At 46.0% G+C, this 15499-nt stretch overlaps 1 protein-coding gene across 1 annotated transcript in view; it reads right to left on the bottom strand.

The window, feature by feature from the left end:
- The window catches only part of LOC147727361 (maestro heat-like repeat-containing protein family member 1), a 192077-nt gene that overhangs the window by 58970 nt on the left and 117608 nt on the right, over nt 1-15499 (bottom strand). Inside the window, 1 exon segment of the mRNA XM_086963613.1 lies at nt 4761-4853. Within this exon segment, the coding sequence (XP_086819739.1) occupies nt 4761-4853 (93 nt within the window).

Consider the following 15499-nt stretch of genomic DNA (forward strand, 5'->3'; position numbering starts at 1 on the left):
ACGTGCCACACCTGAACGGGTCATTTAAGGAGTTGTGACACTGGTCTTTGACTCCAGCAACTCTGATGACTGGTTGGTGTCATAATTGTGGGTGAGCAGCCGCACGGAAGATGACTATGTAGGTCTGTTAGTAGGGAAGAGCATGATAATGGGAGACAACCATCACAACGCAGTCTTTGCACCGCGATATGTTTACAACGCGGTCAACGACTTGCGCTGGATGGCGCTATATAGTAAGGAATAGTATGATTTACTATTCCAATACCTTCCCTACTGTTACGTAGCTGGAGTTGGAATACTAAATCATACTATTCCTAAGTCCAGCGCCTCTAGCGCAAGTCATTGTAACGACTTGCATTGTAATGACCGCGTTGTAAACGTATTGCGGTGTAAAGACCGCGTTGTAAGGTCATACATTCCATGATAACAGCAGGTATGTTTTGACATGAGCACAGTATCTTTGTAAGTCATCTTTGAACACGTGTGAAACCTAAAGCAGCATCTCGTAGATGATTGGATGAAACCGAAACAGTAATGGATAGAGCGACTCCACTGAACAGTGGCATTTTCTTCTAGAGACAATTGGTAAAACCCTGTGATACTCGTGGTTCGAGGGTCCGTGCAGGGAACTTGATTCTAGGAGTTTGACATCATGGGATTTTGACAACTTGGCTTGTGGGTGTGCTGCTTGAAGGTTAAAGTCCGAGACGGGGCCAAGGATTGTGACACAATATGAGATATAGAGAATGACAAGACAGGTACATGCATTGAAAGTTGGTATGTCTGGGACGCATGAAGATGCTCTTTAAGCCTGAAGGATATTTCACAAAAGCCTTGGCTGTTCGTCTGAAAAGGCGAGACCTGCGTTCTACCCTGATTGAAGCCTGACACCATGCGGGTATGGTGTGCAACAAGGTGGGTTATGAAGAATGACAGGGCAGTGTATGAGGGTTATATGTATTGTTATGGGTGGAGGAAGAGAGACTAGGGCATGAGGACTTTGACATGGCGTAAGGGAGACGGTTTGATGCATCATGACAACTGCTAGTAGTGGAACACCTGCACATTGAGACTTGGTACCGGGAAGACACAGCGTGACACATGAAAATACTGAACAACTTTAAGTGGATGGTAAGCATGACACTGTTAGGAAGGGGTTAGGAAAATTGCATACGTTGAAGTGAGGCGGAATTGACACTACAATTAAGTGGTGTTTAAACTTTTGACTTCTGTAAACAGACACCGACTGAATCACTACTAGAAGCTGGAGCCCCTGCCTGAGCATAATTGCTGCGATTCAAACATCTAAACAATATAGGAAAATAAAGAAACAAGTGTACATCAAACAAAATACACAACATATGCAATTCTTTCACTTACAAATAAAAAACTATGAAAAAGTTGACATTTTAATTGGAAGGTTGGAACTTTTCAAAATGTGTTTTTATTTCTCAGATTCAAAACAATATGCTAGACTGTTGCAAATCACTTTCTTTTTTTGTTCTTACTGCTTGCTTTTTTCGTGTATATCAGTGCTCCAGTTGAGGCCACCATTTGTCCAACTGGATTCTAGTTGCTGTTCTTGTACTGCTCCCACGCATCGTGCTAACAGTACCAACTTAATTTTTAGACTCCCAGTTGCAAATTCCTACTAATGTTTAGAACATTAATACATTTTCGATGTTTAGCTAGGTTTGCTTAATAATTTGCTAATATTTGATTTGATTTTCTATTTTGGGCAGCCTGAGTAGGTGTTGCGGAATCCAGGTTAAGAACCACTGCACTAGATGGCAGAATCTATAATACCAGGCTGAAGGCATGGCTTTGAAGAGCAATTCCCATGTAAAATGAGCCAGGTTGCCACCCCGTCAATAGTTACTCCGGAGACCAAGATCATATAATTAATTCATAGATGTGAAGACCTAGAAAATAGGTCCAGACAGGCAATCTAAGAGGCTGTAATATGGAACAGGAAAGGAAGAAGAAGGAGCATATGTGGTGGAGTGCTTGAACAGCTCTTTAGACTTCCCTATAGGGATTGAAAGAGACCATAAATCGGGAGAGAGAGAGCTCTATGACAAAGCTAGACCTCAGGACATTGTGGCAAAGATCTCCTTGTGTTTGCCAAGATATCCACATACCATCTGAATAAATTAATTATTGCAGAGAGGAGCAAACAGAAGACCATTCAAATAGGAACCTGTAAAGGGATGGTTTTCCAAGACTTGATACACGACTCTCGGAACAAGTAGACTGTTTATGGGATAGCATGGTTTTGTCGAAATATAAATAAATCTGAAACACTTGCACTGATGCCTGTGAAGGGATTTAAAAAATAACTTCTATTACACCTAATATTAAGGACTTTGCATCACCCCATCACTGCCAAAGATGGTCCTTGATAATCGGTCAGCATTAGTAAAAGATATTAAGCAGGATCTGAGTAAATGTAATATGCTCCCAGTCTCTTGGAAAGTACTTATAGCAGCAATAAAAAAACAAGCATTGAAAATGCATAGGTCTTGCTTTTGATTAAGTTAAAACCATTTGCTTTGCTAATGCTATTGTATAGCAAAGCGAATGGCTTTAACTTGATAAAGGCGATACCGATTGCATTTTCAATGCTTGTTCTTAGGTCTTTCTTCTGTGTAGACTGAGGTCTTGAATGCTCCAAGTTTGGTTTGTAAAGATATTCCAGAACAATTATGCATTTGGATTGTTTGAACTTATTTGTAGGGTACTTTCTGTACATATTGACTTTAGGTACCCCAGCTGGATAAATAATGAATTTACTTTGATCGATGACATTAATCAGATGTATATGATATATACTATTTATCATTAAATATATAAGTATATGTTATATAGTAAAGTCTAGATGGACAATTGACCCTCAGAGATAATCATTGTTAGTGATTATATCTTTGTTTGTAAACTAATGTTATTGGGCAAATCTTTTCTTTTTCATGTCTCCATCCTTGGTGTACCTCCCTGTGTCCCTTCCCTTGTCAGGCCACTCTGTTCCTCTGCTACCTATTATCAGAGCCAGAGTTGCTGAGAGGTAGACTTATGGGTGGTTCCTGCTGATGACCTATCAACGCTGAAAGATTTGACAGAGGTATTTGCATTGTCTTCTTTCTGTGCATCCTTGAAGCAAATTGGTTCATGTAGGCTGTTTATGGATGATCAGGGGACCAGCAAGATTGCCGAGAAACTGGTGAACAAGAAACTTTCCCAGTTTCTTGAATCCAATAATCTTCTAAAAAACTCGCAGACAGGTTTTCGCCCAGGACAGGGCACCGACATTGCCCTCCTGGCAGCAGTGGAGGAGGCCAGAGCACTCTTAGACGAGGGAGGATCAGTGGCAGTGATCCTCCTCGACCTGAGCGAGGCCTTCGACACCGTCAACCACCAACTCCTGATCAAACGGCTCAAGAAGGTAGGAGTGGAAGGCACCGCTCTATCCTGGCTTTCCTCCTTTCTGGCCCAACGCTCCTTCCAGATCTGGGAGAATAACACCTGCTCCTCCGAAACACCCCTCCAATGTGGGGTGCCTCAGGGCTCCTCCCTGAGCCCCACATTGTTTAACATCTACATGTCCCCATTGGAGGAGGTCGTCACCCTGTTCGGAGTGAGCATTGTCAGTTATGCGGATGACACACAACTAGTTGTCTCCCTATCCCACCCTAGTCAAGAGCCTGCGGACCTATTCAACTGCTTGACGCAGATCCAAAGGTGGATGAACAACTCAGCCTTAAAGCTGAATGGTTCTAAAACAGACATTCTCCTTCTGGGTCAGAAAGGACTCACTTTCCCTTTGAACATCTGGCCACCCTGTTTGGGTCCCCCCCTGTCCCCAAACAGGAAGTAAAAAGCCTGGGAGTATGGATTGAAACAGACCTTTCATTCACCTCGCAGGCCAAAAAAGTAGCCGGTACTTGCTTCGGGCTACTCAAATCGATGAGAAAGATCCTGCCCCTACTTCCACCCACATCGCAAAGACTTCTCATCCAAGGCCTCATACTGTCCAGGCTCGACTATAGCAACGCTATCTACCTTGGCGCACCCGAAGCAACCTTAAACAAACTCCAGAAAATCCAAAATGCGGCTGACCGGATCCTCACGAATACCCCTGCCAGAGCTTCAGCCAAACCTGCTCTGAAGCTCCTTCACTGGCTCCCAGTGAGGGAACGAGTAATATTCAAAGCCTTATGCCTGGCCCATAAGCTACTGCAGAATCAAGGCCCCCCTATTCTGAGGAAATTTATAAAACCTTACAAAGCCCCTAGATCCCTCCGATCGGATAAGGAGTCCCTTATCATCCTGCCCAGATTCAAGAAAGCCCGCACGGGTGGAAGACGCTTCTCGATCCACACAGCACGCCTCTGGAACGCTCTCCCCCGAGACTTGAGGAAAGAACCCAACTACCTGCGCTTCAGGAAACGGCTTAAAACTCACTTGTTCCCTTAATTTTAACCTTCTTCCGTCTGAAACTTGTTGTCCCCCCCCTTTTCTTCAGCTCCCGAACCCACAGGTGTAGGGATCTTTAGCGCTGGGATACCTCAGGGTGACTACGCGCTCTATAACATTTTTTAATAATAATAATAATGATAATTTAATATTTTATACAAGCGAGTTCCCAAATGTTCCCCTCTAAAAATACTCTTACTATAAATTGGATTAATGCAGGACCCTCTTTCTTAGGAAATGTCAGTTGTCTCCTGCTGAAATACTTTGTATGTCCTCATGTATATACTTACCAGGTGATGCAGAGCCGTAAGCACGGTTGGCACAGATTCATTCAGTGCTCTGCAACTCTTGGTAACAGCTGCCTTCATGCATAACTCAAGGGTCTGCAAGGAGATAAGACAATTGAGATGAGGCCAAAGGGCAAAATTGAGGACATGGTGAGGGTCAGTGGTAAATGACAAACGTCAAAGTATAAATTCTGTCTGAATGCTAGAGTGAGTTTGTGTGTGAACAAGCTCTCTTATGTACTAATTCTAAATACACATGACCACAAGTATTTTTTGAAAGGTGACCATTAATATGTCTAGTTGTTTCTGCATTGATGGCTCTGTTTTTTTGACTCATAGTGCCTCACACAGGAGTACCCTTTTATAATTAATGCCTGTCAGCAATCAAGATCTCTAAAGTCCATAGGGATTTCTGGAGAGGTTTGGTAATGGAGTCAGATTTTGGATTATAGTCCTTCAAGGAACCACAAGAGGACATATGCAGCATTTAACTGGTGTAACTGTAACAAATGATGGATGGAATGCTGAATGATTCAAACATTCTCCCCCAGTCAAGAGATATGGTTTAAATCCATCATTCTTTTGCCCACTATGCCACCAGAGTTTGGACCCAGCCTTATGCAAATCAGTCTTGACACTGTACCTCATGGGAACAGTCCAGAGCAAATCGCCAAGCCAGGTCCTCCCTGGACCAGAAACAAGCATCCTGGGACCGGTTTCAGGTTATGTCACCCTTTATCAGCCAGGCTAGCTTCAATACAGTGGCACAGTGAGCAAGGGACCCATGTCTGTGAATGTCCTTCCCACTTAGGGCAAAAAGTGTAACTGCAACAAATGATGGATGGAATGCTGAATGATTCAAACATACTCCCCAAGTCAAGAGATCTGGGTTAAATCCATTGTTCTTTTGCCCACAGCTCCACCCCAGTTTGGACCCACCCATATGCAATCAGTCATGACCCTGTGCCTCATGGGAACAGTCCAGAACGAACTGCCAAGCCAGGTCTTCCTGGACAGGAAACAAGCATCCTGGGACCGGTTTTATTTCACCTTTCATCAGCCAGGCTAGCTTGAATCCAGTGGCACAGTGAGCAAAGGACCCACGTCTGGTGCATACCCATCCCACTTAGGGCGATAAAACTGCAACAAATGATTGACAGGAATGCTGAAAGATTCAAACATTCTCCCCCAGTCAGGAGATCTGTGTTTCCTTTGCATATGTCACCCCAAGTTGGAAGGGTATGCCCAGACGTTGGTCCCATACTCACTACACCACTGGATTCAAGCTAGCTTAGCTGATGAAGGGTGATTCCCTGAAACCGGTCCCAGGATGTTTGTTTCTGGTCCAGGGAGGACCTGGCTTAGCAGTTTGGGCTGGATGGTTCTCACAAGGAACAGGGTCAGGACTGATTTGCATATGGCTGTGTCGCAACTGGGGTGGTGTGGTGAGCAAAAGAATGATAGATTGAACCCAAATCCTTGTGACTGGGGGTGAATGTTTGCATTGTCCAGCATTTCGTCCATCAATTGTTCCTTTACATATGTCGCCCTAAGTAGGTGGGTCCCATGCTCATTACACCACTGGATTCAAGCTAGCCTGGCTGATGCAGGGTGATGCCCTGAAACCAGTCCCAGGATGCTTTTTTCCAGTCCACGGAGGACCTGGCATGGCAGTTTGGGCTGGAAAGTTCCCACAAGGAACTGGGTCAAGACTGATTTGCATATGGATGGGTCCAAACTGGGGTGGTGTGTTAGCAAAAGAATGATAGATTTGACACAGATCGTTGTGACTGGGTGTGAATGTTTGCATTGTCCAGCATTCTATCCATCAATTGTTCCTTTTGCATATGTCGTCCTAAGTAGTACGGCTATGCCCAGATGTGGGTCCCGTGTGCACTACACCACTGGATTCAAGCTAGCCTGGAGGATGAAGGGTGATGCACTGAAACCGGTCCCAGGATGCTTGTTTCTGGTCCAGGGAAGACCTGGCTTGGCAGTTCGTGTTGGACTGTTCCCTCAAGGAACAGGGGCAAGACTGATTTGCATATGGCTGGGTCCAAACGGGGGTGGTGTGGTGAGCAAAAGAATGATGGATTTAATCCAGATCTTTGTGACTTGGGGTTAACGTTTGCATTGTTCAGCATTCCGTCCATCAATTGCTCCTTTGCCTATGTCCCCCCAAGTGGGAAGGGTATGCCCAGACGTGGGTCTGGTGCTCACTACACCACTGGATTCAAGCTAGCCTGGCTGATGAAGGGTGATGTCCTGAAACGGGTCCCAGGATGCTTGTTTCCAGTCCAGGGAATATAGGCTTTGCAGTTTGGGCTGGATGGTTCCCATAAGGAACAGGGTGAAGACTGATTTGCTTATGGCTGGGTCCACACTGGGGTGGTGTGGTGAGCAATAGAATGATGGATTTAACCCAGATCCCTGTAACTGGGGTTGAAGGGTTGCATTGCCCGGTAGCCCGCCCATCAATTGTTCCTTTGCAAATGTCGCCCTAAGTGGGAAGGGTATGCCCAGACGTGGGTGCCGTGCTCACTTCACCACTGGATTCAAGCTAGCCTGGCTGATAAAGGGTGATGCCCTGAAACCGGTCCTAGGATGCTTGCTTCCGGTCCAGGGAGGACCTGGCTTGGCAGCTCAGGCTGGACTGTTCCCACAAGGAACAGGTCTAAGACTGACTTGCATATGGCTGGGTCCAAACTGTGGTGGTGTGGTGAGCAAAAGAATGATGGATTTAACCCAGGTGCTTGTGACTGTGGGTGAATTTTTTGGATTGTCCAGCATTCTGTCCATCAATTGTTTCTTTTGCATTTAACTGGGGCATGCGCATGTAGCCTAGAATCACTTCTTGTCATTGTAACCCTGTATTCCTAACCACGGTTGCGGAAGGCCCTCGTTTCGGTTGTCCTAGTTCTCTTGGTGATTCTCGTTCTCTCTTGTCTAGATCCTCTTGGCCATTTTACTCTCTCCCCCCGGTCACGGTCTTCTTGTTCCTCATCCTCCTGCTGGTCTTGATGGTACTAACCAGTTTTGTTGCTCTACCTTTCCTTTTTCAAATCCTTATTCTGCATTTGCTACACCCATCCCTAGTCCTCCTAATGCTTGTTCTCATGATTCTCTTGTTGCTTGTATCCTAGTCCTCCTGGTCATGGTCCACTGATTCTCTTGGTGGACCTGGTAATCCTAGTGTTCCTAGTCTTCTCAGCTGCCCTGGTCCCTCTGCTCCTCCTGGTCATTCTCCTCTTCCTGGTCTTCCACCAGCAGGTTTTCCTCTTCATGCTCCTGGTTTACCAGCTCTTCCTTTTCCTAGTTCTCCTAATTTCATGTTGGTTTTCAAGCTATCCTTTTTTCTAGATCTCTTCCTCCTGATCATCTTCTTAATCTTCTTTACCCAGTCCCACCTCGTAGTTGTCCTCAAACTCATACTTCTGGTCTTCATCCACATATTCTTGGTCCTGATCTTCTGGGTATTGATAATTGGTCATAAGTGGCCCTCATCCTCCTGAGACCCTTGTCCTGTTGGTAAATATTATATTTACCATGGTGCTGCTTGCTGTGTCCCTCCTTGTTGTTCTTCTGGTGATCTTGCCCTGGTGTTCTTGGAACTTTTCATCCTTCTGTTCCCAGTCCTGCTGGTCCTCATGATCTTGCTTGTCCTTGTGGTCATGGTCCAGCTAGTCTTGGTCATCCTCTTCCTGGTACTCTGGATACTCTAGTGCCATTCCTCCTAGCGGTCCTGATGTTGACCCTCATGGTGGCCATGGTGGTGACTGCTGTTCTGTACCTCCTGGCCTCCTCTTTCTCCTTCTCTTCCTAATTTTCCTCCTCTTTTTGGTCCTGCTCCTCCTGGTTTTCCTCCGTATTCTCCTAGTCCTCTTGGAAGTCCTTTTCCTAGTCCTCCTGGTCTAGATCCTCTTGGTTTCCCTAGTACTTGGACAAGGTATTGGCTCCCTGTTGGTCAAGTGACCTAAATCCTTCTGGTGGTCCTGGAGTTCATAAACTTCTTAGCGATCCTGGACCCCTTCAACTCCTCTAGTCATCCTCATGGCCATCTTCCTTCTCCTCATCCTGTGTGTGGTCTTTGTAGTGTTCTAAGTCCTCCTTGTGGATCTGGCCGTCTTCTTCCTTCTTGTTCTTGTGTCCTAGTCCTCCTGATGGCCCACGTTTTCCACTTGCCCATCATTCTCCTCCTCTTTGGCCTCCTGGTTCTGGTATTCCTCATTCTACTTCTCCTCCTGGTTTTACTGATCCTCCCCTTTGTCTTGGGCATACTGGTCCTCATGTCCTTGTGGTCTCAGTCATTCTGGCCGACTTGGTCTTTGGTGCCTGATCCTCCAGGTCTTTTTCATGGTCCTACTGATATTGCTTTCTCTTCCTTCTTTTGGACATCCAGTTCCTAATCCTACTGGTGGACCTGGTCATTCGCCTCCTCCTCTATTTAGTTGTACTGGCCCTTTTTCTGGTCCTTTATGAGATTCTTGTACCCTTTTCCTCCTCGTCTGTGTAACCTTTTCACCCCCTAGTTCTCCCTCTTCATCCCACAGGTCCTCTGGGTATCTGCCTGATTCTGCAAGTGCTTCACCAACATATCCTCATCCAAAGTCAACCAGATACAACCTCCAGTCAGAAGACACACTGAGATTGAGAATGTTTAGATGGACACTATTGAAAGGAAATTAGCCCCTTGTTTGCATTTAGACAGTAAAATACAGTCATAATTAGATGTTCCTCTAAACCCTGGATCTAGGTGCCACTACACCTGTTTCAGTATTAGCATTAGTGGATAAGGGATTTCTCAATGTCCCTCTTGCAGCCCTGCACATTGTGAACCAAGGGAGTGCAGATGTGCCTAATAGGGGGAGGGGTTGCTTAGAAGAGACACCAAGGTGACTTAGAGGCAGTAGCTGCAGCACATAAGATGGGTGACTGAAAGCAGTTTTAGGAACACATTTAGGTTCACAGATGTTAATGAGGAGAATGATCACCTGCAGTGAAGGCTCAGAAGACTCATCAGGGGAACAGCCTCAAAGGTGCATGGCCAGTAGGGCTTACACCAAAATGTTGTCATTTGTTTTTGGTTTGTAGCTGGCTTTCAAATTTTTATTCTAAGTGGAGGCTGTCAAAAGAAGGCCCATAAGGGAATCATAACACCCTGTCCATTGAACTGTAAGAGCTCAGACCAGGCAGAAACGGACTCTCTTAGGACCTCAACATTAATCTTCTAGTCTCAAGGCTCATAAAAGAATATTTCTGTGCAAATGAAAATTGGCAGATTCAAGAAGTAATGATTCCTGTAGAGTGTCCAACAATGTCTGTCTCTCTTTCTTTTCCAGCAAATACAATTCGCACCCCAGTAACTGTATACTATTTAATTTGCAAAAACATTTTTTAAGTTCACATCGCAACCACAAATAGCATTCAATAATGCAAACACATTGTTGATGTCCAACATGGTACATTTCAAGGGCTCCTCTTAAGACTGCTTTGTTTTACCTGTTTGGTCACCAGGAGTGTAATGCAAAGTCATTGTGATCTTTAGTGAAGGTCATTTATACATTTACTTGGACTGTCTAACTTTTATTTCAAAGGGTGTATGCAGCCCCTCAGACGATACAAAGGCACACTGTTTGTTCTAAGAGGTCTACTTCTTCAACCAACTTTATTTCATTTCAAGAAACCATAAAAGTGCACAGGACAAAAGCAATATAAATACATAAAAGCACAATAGATACGAATCACAGGTCATAGCTTTGTTTTACCTGTTTGGTCACCAGGAGTGTAATGCAAAGCCATTGTGATCTTTAGTGAAGGTCATTTATACATTTACTTGGACTGTCTAACTTTTATTTCAAAGGGTGTATGCAGCCCCTCAGCCTAGAGAAGATACAATGGCACACTGCTTGTTCTAAGAGGTCTTCTTCTTCAACCAACTTTATTTCGTTTCAAGAAACCATAAAAGTGCACAGGACAAAAGCAATATAAATACATAAAAGCACAATAGATACGAATCACAGGCCATAGCAGTGTAATATATAAAACAATTACGTTAATAATACATTGATTGTGAAATTTCTAAAACAATACTAAGAGGAAAACCGAAGGGACAAAAACCTCAGAAAAAAGTTCCAGGAAGTGGGCTCAAAAGGGGTCGCCTATGTTACCTGTGTTATCTATATTATTGTCTAGTATGGGCAGGTCAAAAATATTCACTAAAATAGGTGGGGTACTAATGAGCCCTGCAATGATTGAAATAATATAATTTTCAAGCAATACAACATAAATGGATGTCATTATACTGATACATTTCACCTAGCTGCTCGTCATAATATAATGATAGGAGACTTATATTCGATTTTGCGATACAATCATACAAGTACATAAGAGAATCCATCAAGGTAAAAAAAACTATATGAATAGATTTATACGGCATACAATACAAGTGGTATTGTCCCCTATCGTACCACTTTATGAACCCCTCATATGAAACATTGATACTTTATAACATATTAATTGTTCATTTAGAAGTTGTAAAACAAAAAAGCTGCCCTGACCAAATCAAAGGAATCAATTAAAAGAAGCGGATTTAAAAATTTGTGACGGAGCTGTTCAAACATAGGATATATCATCACAATGTGCAAAATATCACTTTTAACCCCTCCCCTGCTGATGACGGAACGGCTCCGTCATCAGCTGCGGTGGCCCTGTGCTGATGACGGAGCGGTTCTGTCACGGCGCGTTCTATTGAGCAGGCAGGGCCGTGAGCGGTTCTGTCACCAGCATGCGCCCGCCGCTCTGCCGCCCTCCCCCCTTAGCACTGCGGCGGAATAGCCGCCGCAGTGAAGGGGTTAAAAGACAAATTACAGGAACAAAATGGAGAATCGGTATACTTAAACCATTTTTTCTCTGGATTTACCAACTGATGAAACAGACCTAGCCTAAAAAAGTTAAAATACAGTACTGGTGAACAGGCATCCCATAGAGTAAGTATGACTCTTTCCCTGGAACTGTCTTAAACATGATACATTTTTTAAATAATGGTTTGGCCAGTGATAGAGCTTCTCTCTCAGCAGCCTGGAACTAACTGTCTGTTGGACTCCTCCCTGCGGTCATGTGCATTCTTGTCAGCAAGCGAGTGAGGCTGCGGTGTTGGAGAGTGGAACGGCGTTTGGAAGTGGCATTGCGGGATTTGCCTCATTGTAGCCGTAGCCGTAGCCGTAACCGTAACTCCTCTGCCACTCCTCTGAGGGCTGTGTTGGGCACTCCCCCTGCTGGTGCTGCTCCTTCAAGAACCAGGCGCGGTCTGCCACGGCCTTTTGCAGCCTCTTGCAGCAGCAATTGCAGTTGCAGCTGAAGTGATACGAGCCAGGAGCGCTTGTGCCGGCAAAGAACACGGAGCACCAATGTCATCTGGAGGTGAGGAGAGGAGAGGGGAGAGCTAAGCTGAGGGGAGAGCCGTGGTCAAGTACTTACTTTCACTTGGTTGCGGCCCCCTCTCTACTCCCACTTGACTCCTACTTGACCTTCTTGACTCTGCCCAGCCCCTCTTCAAACCCTGAGGGCCATAAGGCCCTATTGCTCTGTATCGTCCTTCTGCCTCAACTCTTCAACAATTCCTGCCTGGGGGCCCGTGCAGAGGAGTAAATGGTAGTCAGGTGGACTAAGTCCCCCGAAATCCAGAGGTGCAGCATCAGCCGCAGTCAAGCGGCCATCAGGCTAATTAGACCGTTCGCGGGACCAGCAACTTGGGAAGCCAAGCACAAACGCAGCCACCATTAGTAGGTGGCTGCTAAGTGAGTGACCCGGTAGCCAGCAGTAGCGGGCTGACCAGGACCGGGTGCAGCTTGCAAGCGAGCTGCATTGTCCCCACTTGTTGGCCCCGATTGCTTCTCACTTCTCCTCCTGCATTGAGGAGCAGCAGCGCAGAAACAGAAAGGAGAGCAGATTAAGAGCAGAGAATAAAACGAGGGCAAAGTGGTGTACAAAGACAACCAGAGACGATGGCTCTGTGGGGTTAAGAGTTCTTTCTTGTCCTGTCGCTGGGGGTTGAGAGACTCGGGCCCCTGGCTTCTTACTGCACCTAGTCCAAGAGGGGTTCCAGTAGGTGTTTCTCAGTGCACTTAGTGGTGGCTGACCAGATGTCCTCTGCTCCCAGCGTCTATTCCTCCTTGCTGGTGAAACTGTCAGGTACACAAAGATGCAACTAGAGCCAGCAAGCAGATCCACCGGAAGTGAAACTGTGAGAAGGTGGCCCGGCATATGCTGTCCACTATTCTAGTGGGCACCTTGCACCAGTCCAAACGACCCTTATTGATGGTAGGTTTAAAGATAACCTATATAGAAACCTATCCTAGTGGTAGCTGTGGAGAGCAACCTTCAGGTTAAGTCTTAAAGGAATGTAAAGCAGCTTGTTTTGCCAGTCTATAATCTCATGAATGACCAATTGAAAGGAGAACCATGCTAGCTATATATATAACATATATGTATTTATTCTAAACACATCCCTCTAGTCTCTTTATGAGGCTAGAGGCGAAAGTACATTTGGTAAACTTATTTAGCACACAGTAAATTAGCACAAGATATGATTAGCCCTAGGGGCGTAACAAACCATATACTAAGAAAGTAGTATAAGAAGTACAATAGACATAGAGACAAGGCCTAGGGCCTGTAAAACCGCTGGGGCAACCAGGAACCACCCAAGGAAGTGACAGAGATGACCCACGGGGGACACGTGCAGTGTCTAAACACAGCCGAGAATCACCATTGACTTCTATGTTGAGGTTAGAATTTTAAAGATTAGGGACACTTAGAAGTGGACTTGGAGCAAACCCATTTAGAACTAGGCAGTTCTAGAGTCAATACCCACGGGAGCACCGAAGTACTCGAGTTACCCCACTTGTGGAAGCCGGGTGCATAGGTGTCTTTTCGTGTCGGGTTTCGTCGTCGTTTTCTATGGTGGGCTGCGGAAAGAGCTGCAGCGACCAAGTAGAAAGTGTCCAGATGGATCCAAGGGTTGATCAGAGAGATGAAGAACCTGAAAGCAGAGGGGACAGAGTCTGGGTTACTAGCCAGTGACCAGGAAGGTGATGAGCAGATGCCCACCGAAAACGGGTGATTTCAGGTGCAGAAGGTGAAGCTTGACTCTTCAGCCATGAGGACCAGGAGGCCTCAACAAAAATCAGGAGCTGGATTTGAGCTGTGCCATGAGGAATGTCGAGTGCTGTGGTGTCGGTATCTGGATTGGACCCAACAAGCCTTGGCAACAGCAACCCACACAGAAAGCAAATAAATTGGCTTTGGTGCAGACCAGAAAGGTCTGAGGGACTCACACTTTGGAGGGGAGTTAGGGCACATCTGGAGCAATCAGGGAAGCCCAAGAAACAAAAGAGTTACCTTTGTGGTGGACCCACCAGTCGACGGCCCAGGGATCGCAAAGGGGCCTCAAGCAGAAATGTTTGAAGCGGGCTCACAGAATACTAGTGGAGTGTAGGCCCACAATCTTTAGTGCAAATGGTGCTCGGGCTTGGACTATAATTAGCCCAATGCACAACTTCGGGAAAGCTTGGTAAGTTGATGCACTAGCAAATGTGCACGGTGTCCAGGAGTTCCGGTTCCACATCACTTGTGAGGGCTGCGAGTCTCAGCTTTGCTGGGATCTCATGTTGGCCTCGGAAAAGTCTGGAAGTCTGTGTCGTGTGTTGCAAATCTGTCGGGATCCGGCAGGAGCCTTGGAAATGCAGACCGGCAAGATGCTTCTTTGGTGCCGGTTTGAACAGTGGAGTCACTCCTTGATCCCAAGGGAGATCCTTCCGTCTTCCAGTCAAAATAGAATGTCAAAGTTCCAGGATATATGTTGTAGAGTTTCGTCCAGGTAGAATCCAAAGTATTAAGGACTGGGTTCCTATACTTATTCTAAGTTTAGTGGTTGGACTTACTCTAGGGTCCCAACTACTGGAGGACCCAGGGAGGGGGTGGTTACACCCCTTTTCCCTTGCCCAGTTTCGTGCCAGAGCAGGGGCTGAGTGCCCCTGCAACCGGTTTGAACTGGGTTATGCACAGGGACACCAAGTGTGTCCGCAGCACTGTCTGAAAAACATTCTATAAATGCATCCACCCAGCCCCAATACACTAAAGCCTGCCTGGGAGGTGGTTACACCTCCCTGTGACAGGAAACCTATTGCCCAGGCCTTCACTGCCAGAGTTTGGTCCAGCAGCAGGAGGTCAGACCTGTGTCTATGGCTGCAGCATCCGGTTAGGTAAGTGTGTACATGTCTTCTCCCTCTAGAAGGGTGGAATTCTACCCCCGCCGCCAGGATTGGCGGGGGTAGGATTCCAAAGTGTTTGACACCAAACACATGTCACATCCCCCACCACTATACTCGCCTGCGCATAAACAAACTGACCGCTTCCGTAGATGGGTAGAGCACTGGGCACTAGTGGATGCCTGGAGGGCGCGGAACCCAGACGACAGGCTGTACTCCTTTTACTCCATCCCTCACAACTTGCGAGTTAGACTTAATAGGTTCCTGTGCTCCACAGACCTCTTACCCAAGATGCAATACGCTGACTATATGGGAAGGATAGTGTCGGACCATGATGCACACATAGTGACCCTTAGATGGAGACTGCCCCACCCACCCCCCAGTCCCAACATGGAAACTGCCCCAAGACTGTCTCACTGATCATGCTTTTTGCCACATCCTTGGGGAATATATCCAGGAACATTTTCTATGGAAAGC

The sequence above is a fragment of the Lissotriton vulgaris genome, chromosome 3_1, assembly GCF_964263255.1.
Source record: "Lissotriton vulgaris chromosome 3_1, aLisVul1.2, whole genome shotgun sequence".
In the NCBI taxonomy this organism is placed as follows: Eukaryota; Metazoa; Chordata; class Amphibia; order Caudata; family Salamandridae; genus Lissotriton; species Lissotriton vulgaris.